The sequence below is a fragment of the Syngnathus typhle genome, linkage group LG9 (genome assembly GCF_033458585.1).
Source record: "Syngnathus typhle isolate RoL2023-S1 ecotype Sweden linkage group LG9, RoL_Styp_1.0, whole genome shotgun sequence".
Lineage (NCBI taxonomy): Eukaryota > Metazoa > Chordata > Actinopteri > Syngnathiformes > Syngnathidae > Syngnathus > Syngnathus typhle.
Genome location: NC_083746.1, coordinates 10183300 through 10205689, shown reverse-complemented (window position 1 = coordinate 10205689; position 22390 = coordinate 10183300). Strand labels below are relative to the sequence as shown.

Genomic DNA, 22390 nt, shown 5'->3' with positions numbered 1-22390 from the left:
ATAAGAAATTCGGATTGTCGTTCAAAGAATTTTGTTGTTTCCCAACAAACAAAAGAAATTTTCTATCAAGTGAGCAGGACATTCTGCAAATGTCTGTTAATGTGTTCAAATAAATAAATATAAATGAATGAAATATGCTCTCGTTTTGCAGATACTACTACCTTGCATTCCGAGCTCACCAGATGCCAGAAACCTGCAAAGAGAATGCGGCGGCCATATTGGAGCGAGCCAAACTGAAAAACTGGGTGCTTGGTAGGACAAAGGTACACTGATCATTTCAAACGAGCATTATTCTGGGCCAATGTTAAGACGGTGACATCATCGGCGTCCCGTCTTGTCAGGTGTTTTTGAGGTACTACCATGTAGAGCAGCTGAACCTGCTCCTGAGGGAGGTGATCGCTCGAGTGGTGCTGATTCAAGCTTACACCAAAGGCTGGCTGGGAGCACGGCGCTACAGGAAGGGAAAGGAGAAAAGGAACAACAGTGCCACCGTTATCCAGTCAGGTATGCTCAGGGATCCAACAAATAATTAAGCACGTGAGATCCAATTGAGTAGATCAAACCTACACATCAATTGTTTACGATACATCTGATAGCCATGGCTTGACCTTGGCGGCTACAGAAGAGACAATAAGACTTCAGTGAGTTCAGGGGGATCCATTCCTTGGCCACCTGCTTGATCCGTTGTTTTGAAGTGGGATCTTGTGTTTCGTGTGTGTGCACCTTCCATTGGTTTCACACACCCTTTTTTTTTTTTTCTCGCCAGCGTGGAAGGGCTTCGTCGCGCGGCAGAGCCTCAAACAAATGAGGAAAGAGCGGGAAGAGGCAGCGGTCCGTATCCAGTCAGGTAAAAGAACTTTGACAAGTTTTTTCTCCCCAGTTTGGAATTTCTCACGGTCTTATGGAAATGGACTTTTTCATACATTTTCAAGTAGGGTGCAAAAAATGGTTTGCCAAAAAAAAAGTCTTTGTCGACTGGGTTTTTGATCTCATGAGTGGCCGGGGAAAAAGTAATAATTAATTAAAAATGCATCGAGCAAAGTTTTTGGGCCAGCATTTGTTCCCCACGTTTCAGAAGAACAGTACATACTGAGATCACTTTTTCCTTTCATGTCTTTGCTAGTAAAGGCGAGAGAGGGGCTTATCCCTTCTGTTTCCTCGCCACTTCCTCTCTCGCATTCCTTGCCTATTACACGGGCCCTCGCATACCAGAAACAAGATGCCTTTTTATACTGTCAAGCTTTTCATCTGAAATGTAAATTAATTCTTACTCAGTGTGCCTAGACAGAGATCAAAGTGGGCACATTAACCTTCCTGCCCGCCTCCCTCCCTCCTTCCTCCTCTTTGGAGACCAATAACGGGTGCCAAAAAGGGGCAGGATAGAGGAGGGCAGGGGGGAGGAGATCCGGCTTTGTTTGGCCTCCTTCTCTAAGGGCTTCCCTCATCTGGTACACGAAGCGCCTGGCTAGTTTTCCTGCGTGCACCTTTTGTTGAGCATCGCCCATTAACACGCTTGTAAATAAGGCTGCAGAAAGGATAAACAGGATTGCCGTGTAAGGAAAAGCCTCTCTTGTCGCCGCCGTCTTACTCGCACTCGTGTGTGGCCGCTGGCGTCCGACTGGGAGGGGGGGGGGGGTATTTGGAGAACCTGAACCTGACTTAAGCGGAGCCTTAGGGCCCCCTTGGCACGACACTCCAACACATTCACATGGTGTGTTCTTTGCAGCTTAGAGCCTTTGAGGTGGGCTGCATTTGCATTTGGAAAATAAACAGATGCCTTTCAAATACATGAGCCTCGTGGCCTCTCAGATCTCGGTACCCCCCTCCCCCCTTAACCTCAGGGGACACACTCACCCATCGATTACATTAAACCATGTAAAATATAACAATGTGGTCCGGCTCTCATTTTTCTTTGCATATCATTTGACAAGACAAACATAAAGCTGTCGGGGTGCTTCTTTTAGCATCCCTATGAGCTCCAATTTGTCTCCATGTGGCCTTTGCTCCATTGCACTTCCTTAAATGATTCAGAATATCATTTAACCCTCACAGTTAGCTTCTGAATTGATACTTAATTGAGATGTTCGATACCACTTTTTCTTTTTTAGACTCAAACCAGTTCTCAATTATTCAGTAGTCACCGACAGATAAGTTTATCCATACAATTTTGTTCATATCCGAACTTCATCTCTTGCACAGCATACAGGGGCCATCGCGTACGTCAGGACTGTGGACCTCATGGACGCAGATGCAGCCCCAAAGCCGGAGGGAAGACCACCAAGGAAGACCATATTGGGTGAGCTTGCACATCCTCTCGTCAGGGCTTTTATTTCTTGCATGTTCACGCATTGTTGAAAATTACGACTCATTGTGTCGCGCCGGAGAGGGCATAAGAACTTTCGCTGCCTCCCTTTGCTTTCTAACACGCCGCTATTTCCAGCCCATCAGCGCTCTCCTCCCCACGCTCCTCCTCTTGCACTTTTACAAACGCCCCAAATGTCTTTCCGCCGGCCACAAATAGGATTATAAGTGCTGTGCTGTTCTCCAGATGTAGGACTGAATCTTTGTTTATCCAGCACTTGGGCCGGCCCATCATTCAGAAAGTAAGACTTGCAACTTCCAGTAAACTTGATCAAAACAAAGAAATGCCACCGTCCGTGGCTTTGTAAATCAGAAAGCAAACAACGTCTTCGCAATTCACACTAAAATCTTGTACGACTTTGGGCCAACTCTTAGCAACTCCTTAACACCCCAATTCTGGATTTACACATCTGAAAGTGTTATGCAGCTTGCATCCTTCAACCAGGCGGGGGCTCATCGGGGATTTTTCTCTCCGTGTTTACAATCATATTCCTTGGTGAGACGTAGCTACTTCAAACCTCCACTTAACAATTCTGTTTAATGAGCGCTGGAATCTCTCCATATAGATTTACTTTGACATGATCTGGCCTGTTTTCCCCTCCTGCAGGGATTATCACATTACGTGCTTTTCTTTTCCTTCTTTTGCATACACATTTGCTAGTCACAACTAGCTACATTTGTACAATAGCAACATATGAGCTACAAAAAGATAATGAATAATCTTCTATTAAGCAGCATCACACAAGAGGAAATTATGCTTAATATAGGTGTGTTAAGGCTTTTGTACAGCATTTCTTCAGTAGTTAGCAGTTAAATGCGACACAAATAGCAGCAAAGAGTGGTTAGCTACGTACAAAGCTGTTAGCCTAATATGCTAAAGTTCCAGTGTGCCAGCGTCAGCAGTGATTTAAACATTTAAATTTGTTTTACCGTTTCACTCTTATATAGAGTGAATCATTTAGTGGGTGCTTCAAAAAAAAAGTTCAGAAATGCAAAATGAAGTCTGTGAATGATGACTACGCGCTTGTTAGCTGCGTTAGCATGCTGGCTGAGTCTCCACTAATGTTATTAATGTCATTCATTGACCGTTCAGCCTCTCCCAAAATATTATAATTGCTGAGCTTTTAGCAGATTCACGTAATGTGCATGATCATCATTAGCTGCACTACGCATGGTTATTTGTTTCAAAACATTCTTGTTTCTATTCCTGTCAGGTCTCCGAGCCCGAAGAACCTACATAAAGCAAATGTGAGTAAGGAAATATCTATCAAATGAGAAATTGCTTGACTTTAGCCCTCTACTTTTAGCCGTCTATCTCAAATAGCGCTCTTCTTTTAAGCTGCAGATTATTCCTCTGGAAATGTTTTGAGTCCTCGAGACGAGGAAAAAAAAAAAAAAAAAGAGTTCTCGCGCTTCAGTCTCCATCTCAGCAGAGAAGACAGAGTGGTACGGGAGCGAGAGAATCAAAAAGCTGGAAATTCACGGCTGAGAATAAATGCTCGCTTTCCCCCCGAGGTGATTTGTCTTTGCGCTCCTCTTTCTACAGATGTTAGAGCCCTTTTTTAGTAAAGACCTGGGGTTCTTTGGTAGCACTTTGATATCCTGCTCGGATTCAATATGTGAAATAGAAGAGCCACTCCGTGACTTGGAGCACATCACACTCTTTGAAGTCTGATCCAATTTTTGCTGCTCACCATTTGATGTTGAAAGGATGAAATGAGGGAAATGTACAGTTTTTGCCAGTAACTCTGCAGAGCATATGTAAGATTAAAAAAGCAAAATCCTTTGGAGGATGTACTTAGAAATGTTAAGCAGATTAATACTTTCCTATACCCCCCCCCCCTTTTTAATTTTTTTTTTTATTCTGCGATAAAATTAAATATGAGAGGAAGTCGATTTTTCCCCCCGACAATTATGCCGGTGTGTGGCTGTTTGCTAAGAGGGAGTGCAATTGCATTAGCATTTGACGAAATAACACAAAGCGAAATAATAGGTAGCTCGCTAAATTGTAAATAAACGAACACGGCATATACATGAGTCGATTTCTAGGTTGCGAAGGCTTGTTTCGGCTCTCCCCCCCCCGCCCCCCGGGGTCCTCACTGACATGACTCCTTTGGGTGTGTTTACGCCTCTGCCTTCAAGGTCGGCCCCGACAGCCGAGACAGACACGTGAAAGACGCCAAGAGAGACAAAGACGGTGTGACGAAGCTTCGCAAGGAGACAGCCAGGCTTCGAGACGTGCGGTGTAAACAAGGTAAGCCCGCGCTCCATGCTGGCGGGTGCAGGTAATTACGCAGAAATCCCGCTTTAGTCGAGAACTAACTCTCATCCCTTCCCAATTCATGGTTGACAGCCAGAAATATTCCTGTGGCATTTTTTAATAACGCAGGTCAACTCATCTTAAACGTCTCCCGCTGACATGAAAATACACAAGCCCCGATTTGTTGAACACACGTTTGATTTGCTTGCCGCCCCCAGGCCATGAATGACATTAATTCCGATGCCCGCCAGGCTGAGTGGGTGGCTGCGCAGTGGGACCGCTATTTACAACCTCCACCACTAGGGGCAAAGGGGGGCCCGGCCCCTCATTAGTGTTATTAGAGGGCTACGAGCTAAGCGACAGAGGTGGAATAGCATTTAGCTGCGCGGCTGGGAAGATTACGGGGATTAGACATGATAATGTAACACAGACAGGGCTCTCGGAGCGGCCCCGGGATTAGTGTCAGCGCACCGCAGCAGGTCTGGGTTAGATAGCAGCTAATTCGCTAATGCTGCATACAGGTGACCCCCGCTCCCAGGCATCGCTGCTACTCAAGTGTCTGATTCGGAATGTCAAAGTGATTACGGAAGGAGACGTTTCAATAAATGGCGCATTGCTCAAACATGCGGGTTTGTCAGGAATCTCGCCGGCTTTGGTTTTGAAAGGATACAAAGCATCAACATCCCAGGAGAGTTATTGCTTGTTTATTTCTTGATGGTTTTACCTCCACCAAGGAAATGATTGGCTTGGTTTACTGCAGGAGATTTTTTTCTGAGAATCTTTCAACATCTTTTTTTGTTTTGTCCCTTAAAGGCCACTTTACTTCACATCATGGTTGCAAGTAGGATTATCTGGTTGACTTTGAGGTCATCAAACATTCCTTCATTAAATAGATATAAATGGAATTTTCCAAGTGTCCTCCAAAGTTGTACTCTTTTAACGAAACGTATCATCTTCACTATCCTCATTTATAACAAACCGATTTCGGCAGCATTCTCCTGCCTGGTTTTTGTTCTAAGGTCTGACTGCTTTCAGGAAAGTCCATTTGAATAAGAGACCAGGGTGGCTCCGGCACCAAGGGCACTCTTTGATCCGCGCACATCTGAGGCCCCCGCTTACCCCCTTCTTCTTCGACGTCTTTTTTCACGAGAGCCATGCCAGATGTCTCGAGAGCGAGCTCCTTCCTGTGTCTCATCCTGCTGTCGCCTCTGGTGATCGCATCAGTTCTCCTGGGCCGCAGCTCGACCCGAGTGTGTCAGGATTAGCCGTGAGAATCGAGTTAGTGCGCCCCTCCGGACTCTCTATGTACCCTGCTTCCATTATTACCACAACAGCTAGGCATGACCTGGAAACTGTTAATGTGTCTGACGGACATAGGGTTCGTGCAATAGCCTTTTGTGCTTGTTTTTTTACTTACCACTTTTGCTGTCAAGCAAGGCAAACAACCTTAATTTTCTCGTATTTTGTCACCGAGAAAATCTCTCACGTACGCCGTGTAGTCGTGTAAACGCGACGCTCTTAAAGACGGTGTCACCCCTCGTCACCTGTCTCCCGAGCATGAATATTAATAAATACAACATGTTTGGAAATGAGCCGGCGAGGTGCGTGCGAGAAAGGACGACTTTGCTCCAGCGAGCAGCCGATATGATCAGAGCGCTCCTCCGCCTGGTAAACAGGATGGTGCGGCGGATCCGTCAAAGCTGACTTTATGCTTTATGAAAGCTGAGCTACTTATGTTTAAAGGCTGTTTGAAGATTAGACTTGTGGTAAACATACATGTCAAGAGAGAGAGAGAGAGAGAGAGAGAGAGAGACGGCATTAAAGTGGAGCAACAACACAGAGACCAATTACCTCTGCACTTTTGGAAGACACTTTTAACCTGCTTGTTTAATAAAACAAGATGGGAAGGTAGAGAAAAAGGAATGTGAGGAAAACCTAATGTTGATTTATTGGTTGTACAATCAGAATTGCGCACCTATTTTTATGCCAATGCTAACACCAAAAGTTCTAATGTAATGATAAATAAATAAACAAATAAATGAATGAATGAATGAATAAATAAAATTGCACCATATCATCTAGAGCGGTTCACAATATACATTAGATAGCTTGAATTTTTTTTTTTTTTTAATTTTTTTTTTTAAAAACACGGCAGAGATAATCGAGTTTATTTTTTTGTGGCCTCTAACAACGTTTTTTAACCAACAAATCAGAGCATGGACAGATGCTGATGTCACCAAGGGCTTTGGCAATTTGATGAGCAATTTGAAATAGTCCCTTTGTTACTACAGGTTCAGTCACACAACAGATTCAAAAGCAAAAGGCAGATTACATCCACATGGTAACACAAAGAGACTGATATCTGATTGGAGGAAAAAAAATTGTAAGCACTCGAAGTAGAGTCGTAATACACTGATGTCAAAACCTCACCACTGGGTTTCACTCCACCCCCCCCACCCCCCCCCCGGGACTTGTAAACATCTTCCCACATGTCCCGCCCACTGCCACCAACTAGCAGGTATCTTCTGCATCTCAACATGCATCTGCCAGACAAACGATCCACCCTTTCCGTGTTCTCGAGACAAATACTCTCCCTCCCTCTCCATGTCTCAACCCGCTTGATCCGTCCGTCTGTCCCGACGTATCGGCGCGTCATGCCTTCAGTTTTAGGCAAATTGCAGGCTGAGCGTTGGTAAAGATTTGGAAGGGATCGCAAGTTGCAGGGAAGGAGTTGCCGCTGTCTGCCGCTACCTACGTAATCTCCTTAATGTCAGTGGGAGTCGTTAACAGGATGTACTTCCAAACTAGTCATCATCCATCACTATTCCAGCCCCGTAATCTCCGTAGACGTCGAAGGAAGGTGGAGAATAATACTTCAAGTTTTTGCTAAATTGACACTGGCGGATTCCGTCGTTTGATTTGGGGTGGCAAAGTTTTAACCGAGTCAAACAGATTTAGTCACGGATGATATGCAGTCCAAGCGATAGTAACCACGCTTGAAGTCTTTTTCATTTTTAATCACACCGTCGTATTTGGTACCAAAAAAAATCAGCACCGTAATACTTGACTTTGGCGACTTTTTTTTTTTTTTTTTTGCATTTGGTGATGACCTTTAACTTGACCTGAACTTTAACTTAACTTTGAACGGGATTTGTTCATTCTAAACACATCCGCTTCCCCGGTTACAACTGTGCTCACTCGTGCAAGCAAATATCTGTTATTTATTTTTCAACTCTGACTTTCAAAAATATTTCTCTGATCTTCAAATGAGTTGTTCAGATTATAGGCCACACAAATTGTGGAAAAGTCTTTGAAGCGATTTTTATCAGACTCCATTTTTATACATCACAGCGTATGTTGACTTTTAATAAAAAGCTCTTCTATGAATGAGTTGATTCCATTGATCCCGCCCTTCTGCTTACCTTGAGGCATCTCGCTCCAAACTTGCATATATTACGTCAAGCAACTAATGGACGACTTCCGAAAAGTCTTTCCCTCCTTTTAAAGCTTTCTTATGTTCCATATCTGTTGTCAGTGGAGATGATTGATTTCAGTGTGAAATGCTGCATGTAAGTAACAACATCCTCCTTCCGCGTTAGTGAAAACAGATGCGGGAACTCCCCCCTCCGTCCTCGTCCAGCACCCCCGACCGACATTATCTGCAGGAGGACTTGCTCATTTTGTCGTCTAATGCGAAGCACATGAGTTAGCGTTTATTGTCCCAAATGATAAAAGGATTAATCAATCTCAGGAGGTCGGCAACGTTCTGGAAAATCTCTTCAATTTTGGATTTTTGTTGTTGTTTGCAACTGATGAATAAGACCTGTCCCCCACCTCTCCCTTTTTTTTTTTTGAGAGAGACGAGGCGGTTGTAAAATGGAGGGGAGCCGTCTGGATTACACGTGCTTCATTTAGACATCAAACATCAAAAGCCCTACAAACAAACCCCAAGTGTGGATGTCAGGTGATCCCAGTGTATGATTTTAAGGAGCAAATCAATACGTCTTTAATTTATTCCAGTAAAAATCCCTTTTAGCGCCTCTTTCATGTTGCGTTGGGATTTTCAACAGATCTCCGAGTGGCATTTAGAGATGTAATGTGAGTCAACTGCGGTTCTTTAAAAAAAGAAAAGAATACCTACTGTATCTCCAGAGGAGTTTTTTTTTTTATAATCTCCCGCCTGGCAAACATTTGCAACTGGAGCTCGCGTTCTTCTGATAGAGCTGAATCAATATTCAATGAACCGTGCTGCCTCTTTATTCCCACTCCACCATTATCACTCCTCAAACGTTAACCCATCCCCCCTCCCTCCCCTGTGTCAGCCATCATCTGACCTCGCTCCACAGCGGCCTCCCGCATGCGTTTTAGCGAGGAGGCCACGCCGGAAGCCGGCTTGGCAGCATCCCCGACTGCTGTCTATCTGCACGAGCAGCATTCCTCTGGGGCTCGCCTGGATCAAATGGCAACCATTTCCCAGAGAGAGGTGCCTCGATGGGAAGCCTGACCCATCCTCTGATCTGCAGCACGCTCCAATCGCTGCGGGTCAGAGTGGATAAATGGCCATGCGGAGGAGCCAGCCAACAGATTAGCGCCGAGCACTTTGAGGGAAATATCTAACTGGGATTTAAATGGCAATTACTTGGCTTCAAACACAGGTCTAGTAGATGTTTTGCTCTTGATGGTCTCAAATGATCCTCAAACATCTACGATGTAAGGAAATCAATCGGAAAGATATTTGAAATGGTTTTTCCGGGGCCTTTAATGCAGCCGCTTTCAGTTCTTGTTTGTTTCTCCTTTCAGTTTTTGCTTCAGGAGATCAAATGCATGCTCTATTGGGTTGAGGTCCGGTGATTAATTTGGCCAGTCTTTTCTAGGTGTTGGAGAAAAAAAATAGTCATTATGTATTTTTGTGTAACTTTACAGAGCCTCCATTTTTGCTATTTTTATTATCGTAAAAGGGATTCAAGATTTCGAATTTTTATTAGTTGAAGTGGAGGATGGGTTGCACAAGAACTCCTATCATTTATATTCCTCAGCACAGTTTTGTGTGTCCACAAGCAAAACCCAGAAAAAAATACACACAAAAAGGGTCTGTGGAGTTTGTTACATTTCGATCAGCTTCTCAAGAGTCTTACAAGGACGCCTGTGTTCATTAATTGCGAGTGAACACTTTGATGCCGTTTCAGGGGAATAACTAATTTGCTTATCAAACCCATTTTGGAATTATTAGTACACAGTGTGATTCTTTTTTTTTATCCTTTTTTTTTTTTTTTTTTAAATCTGCTGGACTTTCTGTGTGGACTTTTTTTTTTTTTTTTTTAGAATTTCTGACCAAAAGGCTCTTGCAGATTCATTTTACCTTCCTGCTGACAAACCATGTCATTTCTTTTCTTTACAGTGTACATAAGCGTCCCGTGATAAATACTAAAAGGGGGCATGATTCGCGCCTCGGATGCTGGCAGAGAAAAGATTTGCTGTTAGCTGACATGAACTTTTTTGGCCATTTACAATGCGTGACTTGAGTAAACCTAGCGCCGTTCTGAATAACATTTTATAAAGCCGGTGGAAAGATATGGAAGAGAAGTCTTTGATGTATATGACTGAGATGTGATGAGGTGGCTTTGGAGAGAGCGCAAAGTAGCGTTGAGATGGAAAGAGCAAATTCAGCTTTAGTCAAGGTAGAGAGAGGCCAAGCTGCCATGAAAAAATACACTCACCTGGAATGTCAGCAAAGAAGATGAAACATTATCTGCTATTAAATAGGAACGCTATGTTTGTCAAAGTGTCTGGATGCACAAATGTGGTTTTAGGTGCAAATAGTTCTGGTTCTGCACAAAGATGTGCTCGGCAGGAAATGACACACAAAAAAAGATTTTTAGGGTGATTTTTCTTGGTACTCCTCAATTGGACCCCCACCGTGCTCGTCTTCTGTCGCAGGTCCAGTGATGAAGCTCCGTCAGAGGACCCCTCGGCGGCGGGGCCATCAACCCAAGCTTCTTAACAGCCCCGAAGACAGCCTGTACTACAACCAGCTCAACGTGAGTTCAAAGTATCCAACGAGGCCTTTTGTCTGACTTTGGCTGCGCACGCTAATACAATTAACGCTACCTGCGCCAGAGCCCGAAGCCCCGACGTCTTCTTGCCTCTTGTCTTGAACATGTGCTTATGCTCTTTATCTGTTGCTTTCATGTCAGGATGTCTGCCTTCACGGTGAATAATTGATGCGGTTTATCAAAGCTGAGCAAGATGCATGCTTCATCAGACTCGCTTGAGCCCTTTGATCAGGAAAAAAATTATGCTGTGACTTCTGATATTATCAGCATCTGCTCGCATTCAACACAAAATCACTTTGAATTAAAAATTAATGACTCTCGGCTCATCTTTTCACTGTGTGCTCTTGGCCCTTTCCTCAGAGAACTCTGGATTACCAGGGGAGCAAGAGGAAGCCCAGAAAACTTGGGTAAATAACTGCTTTCCTACCGGCTCCGAGCAGAGAGCGGGCCCTTTGTGGAATTGGGTGAACCCGCAAATGGAGTTGTTGTCTCGTCATGTAAATGGAGCGACCGAAATAACAAGCTCGGTTTGAGCTTCACCGCGTCATTAGAGAGATACGTCTCACGGCTTTGTCAGCACGCCGATTTTAATTGTTGAAGCCCTTGGCTTGATTTTGTTCTATAAAATGACATCTTGATTATTAAGAACTCCCCTGGGTGGAATTTTCCACGGGGATGACAGCTAACCTGTCGTCTTCCTTGCAGTCAAATCAAAGTGCTGGACGGAGAGGACGAGTATTACAAATTACTGTCAACGGTGGAGTCGATCCCCGAAGAAGAGTACGAGAGCCCGGCCCCCGCCCGCCCGCCCGTTCTAACTGGAGCTCAGCCTTGACATCGCGTCAGCCGGTAAGACAGACACCCCAAAGAACATCCTTCTTGTTGGACGTGTGGCCGACCGGCGCCTTGGCTTGTTAATCCTCTCTGATCGCAGAACGTCGACAGAGACGACTGTCTTGTAGATCACGTTGAGACTATGATGTCATTTTTCAGTGCAATGAATCACCGCCGGCTTCTCACTGAGAGAAAAATTACAAAACACTCAGTTTGCCATAATTAAAGAAAATATGAATAAATATAAATACTTATAAATAAATAAATATAATATAAATATAAATAATAGAAATGTAAATAAATGTAGTATAAATAAATATAATATAAATAAATACTGGCATAATTTAATTAAGCAAAACAAACCAATTCAAGAAAAAAAAAATCGTCTGTGAACGTTGCTACTCAAGGCCTCAAACACAGTAGTGTTAAAAGCACGACATTGACTGTCTTAACACAGATCCAAAGACAAATCCTTTTGAAGCTCGTAAATCTTAGCACACGTTCTTCTCACTGAGATCTTTCAGTCGTCAAGATCTTTCAGCCCCCGTACACCCCCCAACCCAACCTTACTGCAAATTCCTCCTTAAATACTGAAATTTGTGTCGGAAATTTAGGCCTGGCGAGTTGATTTGCTGAGCTTTTTTTCCCCCTCCTCCCTCTTTCAATTTGCATATCATTTACTGTATCTGTCTTTGTTGACACCCGAGGGCCTGAGAGGAGATTTTGATCTTAATAGGAAGAGTAGGGTGGTATGACTGAGGATCTGATCTTGCTTATATTCAGAGGGGAAAACATTAGCGCTCTGCCTAGATAGCGCAGCAGCTTGGCTTTAAAGTGGCCTGAGGTGATCACCCAACACCACTTTTTAGTACCATAGAGGTCAACGCAGACTCATTGCTTTTACAACCGTCTGCTTTTTCCACCTTTGGACTACAGCGCAGACATAAAAACACTTTCTTCAAAAGCTTTTTAACAAATAAGCAACAAAGAAATTGAGCACTTAAAAGCTGGTTATTACTTCTAAAGTTAAATGACACTGAACTTGTACCGGAAAAGTTGTATTTTTCAGTCATGCCGATGCACAAAAAATGGAAGCCACCTGATTTAATTCAAGGTAATCTCATGGTCGTACTTTGGATATTTCTGAGATTCATGGTCCTATCTGTAAAGAAGCAAAAATAAATAATAATAATAAAATCAAAGCATAATAGTCCACTGGTAGCGTTCTAATGTCATATAGTTAGTTGAGAAGCTTTTCACCTCCGAGGCTGCAATAATTACTCCCTTGCTGGGATAGTTGGTTCCTCTGAAGAGCATATTGAAATAGGTCACCCCGGCACCCTGTAGTGCATCTTAAAAGTACACTGAATCAATTAAGTGTGATCATGCTCCCCTGATTAATTTGAGCCCCGTTCTAGCACCGAGAGAATTTCAAATAGGCCCCACTGGTTGTGAATAACAAGGTTGGACCGTGATGACAAACAGAGCCAGTGTGGGAGTTTCTATGCTGGCAAATTAACACCCTGGCTGATTGCCTGCGTTAGCCTAAGCAAGGAAATGAGCGGAGGCGTCAGAGGACGCGCCACGTGAAAAGGAGGGATGTTATGAAATATGGTAGACATTTTTTCCCTGCCTGTTTCTGGCCAACTGACAGAGATGGCAAAAGTACTTACTCACACTCAGTACTTGAGTAGATAGTATGTGTTAAAAAAAAAAAAAAAACACTAGGTACAGTTGATGGGACTTTTATGCTAGTAAAACAATGCCTTAGCTTTGCTAGCATTATAAAATGGCTAACAGAAAACTGCTAAATTAGCCATTGATAACACAAACAATACACCTAACTTGTATGTACTGTACAAATAGACGATGAATCTGCTTAAGAGCCGATATTTTTTTTTGTGATGTCTCACCACTGCAAACTCCTGTGTTAGCAGCTTTTGGCAGGTGAACAGCTAAACGCAAGTTAGCATTCAACGCTAGGCACCTGTTTTATTTTATTGTTTTCTTTTTATGCAACATCATAAAATCGTGTTCCTTTCTTGCTTTAGCTCTTTAAATGTGCCAACATCTGGCACGTGAGAGAGCGTTACTGCCGGCTAACGTTACCGCCGGCGCTATCCTGTGTAATTTCGCGATTTGTCTCCCAGTGAGTTTTCATGAAAGCTCGCATTCAATACAACACAGATTCCTTTCCCCCCTAACATTTTTATCCAAAGTTTTCAACAACCTTTATGGAAATCGTTGGAGCTGCAGCCTTAACAAACGATGAAAAGCTTTTATTTTGTGAAGAAGCATACGTACCGTTTCACCTAACAGTGATGTCTTACTTCAAAGCGAGGACGCGATTAGGCCGACATTGTCCTCTCTTCTCTATCCGCTCAGTTCAAAGGGAGAGTTTGAATACCGCCGTTTCATGTGAAGCTTTTCAAATACTGTTTTAATGCAGTTTACTTGCTTTTGATATCCAGATGAGCCCGATTTTCATCACACTGGGTTGTGCTATACGTCATTGTTATTGCAAACCTCAGTGAAGAATGAATCGTTCCAAATCCAGACAGCGCACATTGGACTCGATGCGAACTTATCGAAAGCTGCTGTGAACTCAACGTTGGATCTATTTACATCAACAGGTCTACGTTTTCACTTCATCCCAAGAGCAATCTTTTCTGTTTCACCTTTATTTTGTTTGAACTGTGCGTGCATTTTATTTTTAGTAGAAATAATTTGTTCCAGAGGGATGGGTTGAATCTAAAATTTAAACAGGATTTAGGCAGACATTGCGATGCTCTTTGCTGCCTCGTGGTTGCAAGTGAATAAATGGACAAACACCAGCGTCAGCCGGGTGCCAGATGTGCGTCGAGGCCTCAGAGCAAAAGAATATTGCCCGCAGACAGCATTAATGAAGAAAGTGTCGGAGCGGGGCGACGAGAGGGAGCGCAAGGAGGTGTCGAGCAACAAGGGGATAAAAGAAGCATCAAAGGTTCGCTAATGACAAAAGATGCCATTAGGGTTACGCTAGCTTTTGTTTGGAGCTTCCTCACACCTGCAGTCAGTCGAGGGGTTTCCAAGTGTTGTTTTGTTCTTAACATTAGCACGGACATAAAAAAAAGAATAGGGGGGGTCACAGTTTGCTCTTTGCTAATCTGAGCGGTGACCAGTTGTTTCAACCTAAATTACAATTCTTCTTTTATTTGGAGATGAGGTCGCGTTTCACTAGAGCGTAACAGTGGTTCGCAATTTTTTTTTTTACACCAAACATCAGCTCATAAAAGACGCCAAATGCTACCATAACAGCTAACATTAAAATATTGTAATGTAGTACCTTCGTGTAATAGTCATTTAGTTTTTATGTACTGTCCTTTAAAAGTTAAAATTGTACTTTATATTAAAAAGGTATAAGAAGTTAGACTGGGCATAGTGTTAAGCGCCATTCTGATATGTGATATTCAGTGATTCTTTTTCATACCACTAGAGGGAGCCCACGTACCACTAGCGGTTCTCGGCCCACACTTTGAGAACCACTACTCTAGAACAATAGAAGCAGTATGTAAAAGCTGTTATCCTGTGCGCCATGAAATTCACTGACTTGAAAGTTTTCTCAGTGCCTCCGGTGCTGGAATGGGACTTGACAAATCAGAGCGTGAAATTGTGATTAGCTTTCTTCAGTTTGTAGAGCAAGGAGGGCACGAGCAGACTTGGCATGGCCAAAGGTGGAACCTGTTTTGTTTTTGCCTCATCGCTGCGTCCCCAGATGGCGCGACCAGCTGCCACTGAATAAACACTGGACGGGTAACAGTGTGAGAATCATCGTGGACTTGTTTTGGTCCGGGATGCATAACAGAAAAACTTGTTATAGCCGAAAGGGGGAGAGCAAAATTTGGATTGGACTCAAGATAAAATTCAATTTTCCACACTTTTTTTTTTTAAATTAATTTGCGTATCGGAACCTCTGACGTGGAACATCCCTGCAGTTGAACAATTTGAATATTTGTGAGTTCAAGCAAGACGGCAGCGTAATTCACAAGAGCTCAGTACAGAAGAACGCAATGAAATCATATCGTAAACATTTTAAAAATGCAGTTAAATGATATGAGGGAAATTTGGGATGGTGACACTTCAGAGAGATCGTTTTTCCATATTTTCCTGAGTCACAGTAGTGGTGAAACTCTTCTTTGTTGCCCACATTACTTAAATCATATTATACAGTCTCCCAGTGGCCATGTGATATTTTCCTTTTTTTGTTGTTTTCTGGTTAAGGCTGGAACAGATGAGAACCATTTCCACATAATTCAATATGGAAAAATGATTTACGATTTAAGCGCTTTGCCTTATTGTTCGCTTCCACTGCCAACCGCAAGTGTGCCCGTTGCGGGTGGAGCAGGAGAATTCCCCTTTTTAGTGTCGGATTATCACATCCAGGGTGGGCTGCTGGAAGGTACAATGACCCGTCCCGCCTTACGTGACCCCCGGGCCAAGCTGTGCATTGCCGGCCGGGGTCTTTTTGCTCTTTGCTGGTGAATTTGCACACATCTCCCACTTCATAGACTCACAAGAGGGCGAGGTGGGGGTGGACTTGTATCGCGTTGCAGGGAAAAATTAGGGGAGACCAAAGTCGGAGTTTCTGTGTGTCGGGGGGCCGCGAACAATGGCGGCTTTCTGTCAGACTGAGACTTCAAAGGTCTGCTGAGTGACTGCTCCGAGTTCCACTTTGTTGTCGATCACTGAGGAAATTCACAGATGTTTTCTCATACGAGACACCATTATAGCGGTTCAAGTACCGCGTAGCCTCCAGCGCCCCCCCACCCCCTCCCCCCTCCCGCCGTCACTCTCCTCTCTCTCCAACCCAGCCCTCTCCTCTCTCACACAGGATATGAACCACCCACCCTTCAACTCCCATATCTCTTGTCGAAGAACACAAAGTTCCACGGCTCTCTGTCTAATTGCAGATAATACAGAATGATAAGGTTGTTTTTTTTCCAACCCGTCAAAACTATCGCAACTGCTGAAAAGCACACTTTTAAGTCGTACGGTATACGTACGTATATATAGATAAGGGTTGTGCATCTCTCCAATAAAAAAAGAATTTTCACACGTATCTCGAAACAATCTTTGGGTCATAATCATACGTATGGAATATATTTAACGTTTTAAGTCAAAAATCCAAATTAGACAATTTAAAAATTTACAAGCTCACACTAAATATGACCTAAAGCAAATGCTAATTGTGAAAATTCATACAGGTGCTTTGGGGTAATGTGTTTCTTTCTTTCTTTTTTTCCTCTGCAGATTGCCTTCTTCGCCAGCAAAGTCAACCTGGAACCAAAAAGCGTCAACAAACTACATCTCATGCACATTTGTATTTATTTATGACAAAATGATGTTTTATATGACACAAATAAATGCGGTTTTATTGTGATTTGGTTGTTAATGTTTTTCTCAATTTTCGAGAAAAAAAAAAAAATGAAACGATACCTTCGGAAGTTGCCACCTGCTGTTTCTTAGATGAGTTTTGTGCAATTGAAGACTACACAACTAATCTGTCTTGAGGGCAACACAGTTTTGCCATTATTTGTGCCTTTTATGTTCAAGACTAGTGGCAAAGAGGTTCCACCTGTTGAATGTTATGGGAAAAAAAATAGCTGGAATACTTCAGACAGGGTTGAATCTACTCAGACTTAAATTGACTCCCTGGTATGCTTCTTATTATGCAGCAGGAAAACTTTGAGTCAAGCCAACAACTACTGATGTGACCCAGTGTCAAACTCCAAGCGTGGCCATAAGACGGTAAAGGTTTTCCGCAAGTCGATTACCTCGGGTACGGGACATTGTGTCGAGCACACGCTCTGGGAAATTCTCCCAAACTATTTCAAAGCGCCGCCTGGCCGTTGGGATGCCATTGAAATGCATGAAAATGGAAGAAGTTGACTTTAGCAGCTCAAAAGAAGAGATCGATTATTTGGCAAAGCTGCTGGTCTGCAGAGTCAACGCACTTAACTTACATGATCCAAATATCGTTTTCGTAGCAGAGGGGCCAACATATAGGGAAAATGAGCAATTTGATGTAACCAGTAACCGTGATGCTTGTAGTTCATAAAAAAGTCAGTAGTCACCCCATTTCTGAAGATTTGGCAAATTTTGCCTTGTCACTTTGCCTCCACTTCTTGTAACCAAGCTTAATCTAGTTTTCATATCACTCGGCCATACGCAACTATGCCGTTCATGTCGTTGTAGCTTACATGACTTGAGCCCAGCAGGGCCCCCCCCCCCCCCCAATCCCACTCCCCCTCATGACTGTGTGCGGAAAGCCGTGGGAGAGGACTAAGAACATTAATCCCATCAAAGGAACACATCTAATTCAAAAATCTGCCTCTCCAAACTGGGTTGAGAGTACAGTGATTGTTTCGGCTGGGGGAAGCCTGATAACCGTCACGCAGCTGCTATTCGGAACTATGCAAGTTTCAGAAAGAGTACTTTTCACTTCATAAAACTATGAGAGTGAAAAAGAATGCTTTAAAACCAATTGTAACGCTTTTGATGCTGCTTAATCACTTAACTAAACAGTGACAAGTTGAAAAATATCTTACAACAAGACTATTTGCATTTTTAGCCTTAATTACGAAATGAGTATGTTTGCCCTCTAGTGGACGAGTATTTAATTGTTCTACATGTCACTATACGGGGCTGGCATAGAAAGACATAATTTGAAAAGATTCTTTTTAGACCAATTAAGTGAAACTGAGATTTGTGCCAAAGGAATGAGCGAATGACTCTGATCTTAAAAATGATAAAAACATACGATTGAAACAAGTAAAGTGTAAAACAGCAAACTAGAACAGAGACGCCGATGCTGAAGAGATGAAAAATTCAAGTCACTTGATGTATCGTCCCCCATCGAGTTTTCTGAGATCTCCTGAGATAACAATGTCACATTGTGGCTCGGAGTTCTACTACAAATCCTTAATTACAAAAAGCGGATCAGATGACTTGGGCGGCCCAACGGTGGGCTCTCCGGGCGGCATGTGGGGGGGGGCTTTGATGGGGGGGGGAATCCAATTATTTGTCTATATACATTTCCCACATAGTGATTACTTCATTAATTGTCCCGCCTTTATCTCCTCCCTCCCCCGCCTCCCCTCGCTAATAATCAGCTCCTTTATCCCGCACCACAAACACACCATAGTAGCTTTGTGGATTCAAAGGATTTGCTTGCTTCTCTCAGAGAGCTGCCATTCTTTGATGATTGGACAGCAGCAAACTTCAAAGTCTGCCATCTTATTTGTGAGTGGCTGGCAGCCCACCAAAGTGCTTATCACGTTCTCTCAAGTGATCCACCGCCGCCGCGTCAGATAGTGCGAGGAGATCCGCCGGAGAGGAAGGCATCGCATCGGGTGCTCGCTCCAAACTGACTTTTTTGTCTCTTTCGACACCGATGCGCAGACCTTTTTGAATTTAAGACACTTTGGAGGCGCGTTTGAATTGCGCGTTTGTTGTCCAGGCGGAGGAGGACCATGGCAGCAGTGGCTGTTCTGCGGAACGAGACGCTTCAAGCTTTTCTGCAGGTTCGTTTTGGTCCAACTTTGGGCCACTTTTTATAGTACAAAATAAGTGATTCGTTTTTTATTTTTACTTTAATGGAAGCTGAGAATTGATCCGAAGTCAAGTCAAAACTTTCTGGAGAACAAACAAATAATCTGTTCTGGCAGGAGAGTTCATTCGGGTACACCTGTCCAGAGCGTCCTGTTAAAATTATGACCTGTTTAACAATATTTTTGTAACCTATATAAAGTGTTTTCAAACAACTCTTGGAGTTGTAAATAATCTAAAATGTTAGTTTTCTTTTGTAGTGGTGTACAATCTACGCTACATCTCCCAGAGGTATTTCTTATACTTTTACAGTAATATAAATGCTGCTTTATAAATTGCGTTCTAATCCATATTGCTGTTATTTATTTTTCAATGTACATCTCAAAGAAAATTGTTTTTACTACTTTAGATACAGTTTGATAGTTAAAGTTGCTATGATGACAATATGCGCAGTTTTAGTGATGTCGAATTAAACTACATTTCCAAGAGAATAGTTTCTGATACATTGGTTCCCTAATAAACCGAAACTAGTAAATCGTTTTAAAAGGCTTTGCTTATTTCGGAAACTTTTTCCGCTAATGAGATCGACAACCCAATATAAATTAATTTCACAAGTTTGCATTCAGTTGCACTATAGCTTGTTGCTAATATTTTTATGACCTCGTTCAGTCTATGAAGCAAACATATCACAACAGATAGTGGTGTACCTATTGAAGTGACCATGTCAAGTTTCCCCTCCCACTGAAAACTGTCTCTCTCTCCCCCCACATTCCAGGACCGCACCCCCAACTCTTCCCCAGAGAACTGCAAGCACTCCCCGCTGGCTCTCCTGGCTGCCACCTGTAACCGCATCGGACATCATCACCATCACCACCACCCGCCGGGCTCCAGCCCGCCCGATTTCCTCCAGGTCCCTTACGACCCCACCACGCTGGGCTCCCCCTCGCGCTTGTTCCACCCGTGGACTAACGAGACCAGCCCACCCGGCAACTCCACTTTTGGACTATCCTCTAAGCCCCAGCCGTTGGGCTCCTTTGGCTCCCCGCACGAGTTGCCCCTGACCCCGCCTGCGGATCCCGGTTACCCGTATGACTTCTCGCCGGTAAAGATGCTGCCGTGCTCCATGCAGTCCCCCTGCCCGCCCACCTACGTGCCGGCGGTGAGCTACGCGGCGCCCGCCCCCATCCCGCCCGCCATGCCCACCTTTGTCACGGGCCACGCGGGCCAGAGACAGCTGTCCCCTAACCCGACCGAGGACATCCCTTGGTGGAGCCTGCAGCAGGGCAACCACGTGGCCCACCCGCACCGCTTCCAACTGCAGCGCGGCCTGGTGCTGCACGGCCACACGGCCGACTTTGCCCAGTACCAAACGCAAATCGCCGCCCTCCTGCACACCAAGTCGCCCCTGACTACTGCACGCCGCTGCCGGAGGTGCCGCTGCCCCAACTGCCAGTCGGCGTCGGCTTCCGGCGGGGGCGACGAGCCGGGCAAGAAGAAGCAGCACGTGTGCCATATCCCGGGCTGCGGCAAGGTGTACGGCAAGACGTCGCACCTGAAGGCGCACCTGAGGTGGCACTCGGGCGAGCGGCCCTTCGTGTGCAACTGGCTCTTCTGCGGCAAGAGCTTCACGCGCTCGGACGAGCTGCAGAGACACTTGAGGACTCACACCGGAGAGAAGCGCTTTGTGTGCCCGGACTGCTGCAAAAGGTTTATGCGGAGCGACCACCTGGCCAAGCACGTCAAGACACACCAGAACAAGAGGAGCAAGTGCGTGGACAAGGCGGCGGTGGAGCACGTCAAGAGGGAGGACTCGAGGAATCATTTTCTGTGACCCTCATGTTCAAAACACAAAAGTCATTAGTGCAATACGTTTTGGGGGTGAGCTTTTTTTCTCCATCACGACAAAATTTCTGGCTGTGTTAATGACCACAAAGAGGTTTGAAATCGCTGCAGCATGTCTTTGAGAGTTTATGGTCTTTAATCGAAGACCTCCCCCCCATTTTGTAAATATTATTTAATAGCTTTTGTTGAATAAAAGTGTCATTTTTTTTGCTCCATGGGGAGGTGTTTTTAAGCATGCTCTTGAGAAAGTTTGCTATTGTTGAGATGACCCAAATACAATGTGAGAATAAAGAATATATAACATTTTGCCATATGTCTGTAGAATTCATTAACCTCACCGCTAGTTATATGTTAAATGGGGCTGATTACAACCCATTTTTGAGTACAAAACAACCCTAAAAAATGAGCTGTTTTTTTTTTTTGTGCCAAACAACCCTGGGTCTGTCCAATTTTTGCGTTTGGGCAGGTTTCTCTGTTTAACTCCACCATTGGACAACTTAGAGCACCGTTTAGAACAAAAAATAAGTTTTGTTTGTGTGCCTCAAAGTTCCTGCTGTTCAAATATCATACCACAGATTGACCGTAAAAATATTGTGCCTTGACAAAAATAATCAAATGTGTTGCTTGATCGTTGTATTACACTCGGAGGTGTTCCTAATATTTTGTTTGTCACAGTTAGGGGGAAAGACAGCATTCATCTTTAAAAGTCATCCCAGGTAAATGTGTGAATACTTGACATTTACAATTTTTTTTGTGTGTGATGTGATGCTAAAGACTTTCAGATTTCGGCACCCTTAGCCAAAACGTTAGCTCCGTAGATATGACGTCTTTTAAGCATGACAATGGTCCTTCTCATTTGATGTTTAAAAATCAGGTGCCCGAACATTGAATTTCAATCTCCATTGAGCAAATGCAATGTCATCCTTCTTCAGTGCATGCCAGGGTACCCTCTCTCTTGTTCTCCTTGTCTTGTATCCTATCAATGGAAAAAAAAAAGTTAACCTGAAAGAAAACCTTGTGCAAACTACTATCTATTTCCCTGCCTCAACAGCGCCCCCCTCTGCAAGTGGTCGCAATGACTCGGGGCAACGAGTTGGTTAAACTGTTGCTTGACTTTAATTTCTAAAGAATGGTTGTGCAAGTACAGTTCAGTTGTATTTAACTTTTAAGTATAATTCATTTAATATTTTAAGAAGACTTTATTTAATCGGGTATATAAAAAAATCTCGTGATTAAAAAATCTCTTGGGTTCTCTGCTACTGTAATTTAACGTTGCACAATGTATTTACATATTTACATTTCACCCACTGTCAGTAGTTGTCATTCCAAAGCATTTAATTTAATTTCTTCTATTGTCTTCTTGTGTTCAAGCATGTGGCCTCTTGAAAAGAAAGAGACAGCACGAAAGTTGATCCACAGAGAAAAGCACAGTGGCGTCTCTCATCTCTGCACT

At 43.7% G+C, this 22390-nt stretch overlaps 2 protein-coding genes across 4 annotated transcripts in view; both read left to right on the top strand.

The window, feature by feature from the left end:
• Nucleotides 1-16911, top strand: part of myo3b (myosin IIIB) — a 45281-nt gene extending 28370 nt beyond the window's left edge. For all 3 annotated transcript variants that reach the window (XM_061287951.1, XM_061287953.1, XM_061287952.1), the window contains 10 exons: nucleotides 152-263; nucleotides 342-504; nucleotides 767-847; nucleotides 2200-2296; nucleotides 3576-3609; nucleotides 4504-4615; nucleotides 10559-10659; nucleotides 11035-11081; nucleotides 11380-11523; nucleotides 16798-16911. In XM_061287951.1, coding sequence (XP_061143935.1) covers nucleotides 152-263; nucleotides 342-504; nucleotides 767-847; nucleotides 2200-2296; nucleotides 3576-3609; nucleotides 4504-4615; nucleotides 10559-10659; nucleotides 11035-11081; nucleotides 11380-11509 — 877 coding nt within the window. In that variant the 3' untranslated portion in view covers nucleotides 11510-11523; nucleotides 16798-16911. The remainder of the gene's footprint in view (nucleotides 1-151; nucleotides 264-341; nucleotides 505-766; nucleotides 848-2199; nucleotides 2297-3575; nucleotides 3610-4503; nucleotides 4616-10558; nucleotides 10660-11034; nucleotides 11082-11379; nucleotides 11524-16797) is intronic.
• A 1768-nt stretch (nucleotides 16912-18679) lies between these two features.
• On the top strand, nucleotides 18680-21245 carry sp5a (Sp5 transcription factor a). Its single transcript, XM_061287179.1, has 2 exons — nucleotides 18680-19070; nucleotides 19871-21245. Exons 1-2 carry the CDS (start codon nucleotides 19020-19022, stop codon nucleotides 20924-20926), a joined length of 1107 nt encoding a protein of 368 aa, XP_061143163.1. The 5' UTR covers nucleotides 18680-19019; the 3' UTR covers nucleotides 20927-21245.
• The last annotated feature ends 1145 nt before the right edge of the window (nucleotides 21246-22390 follow it).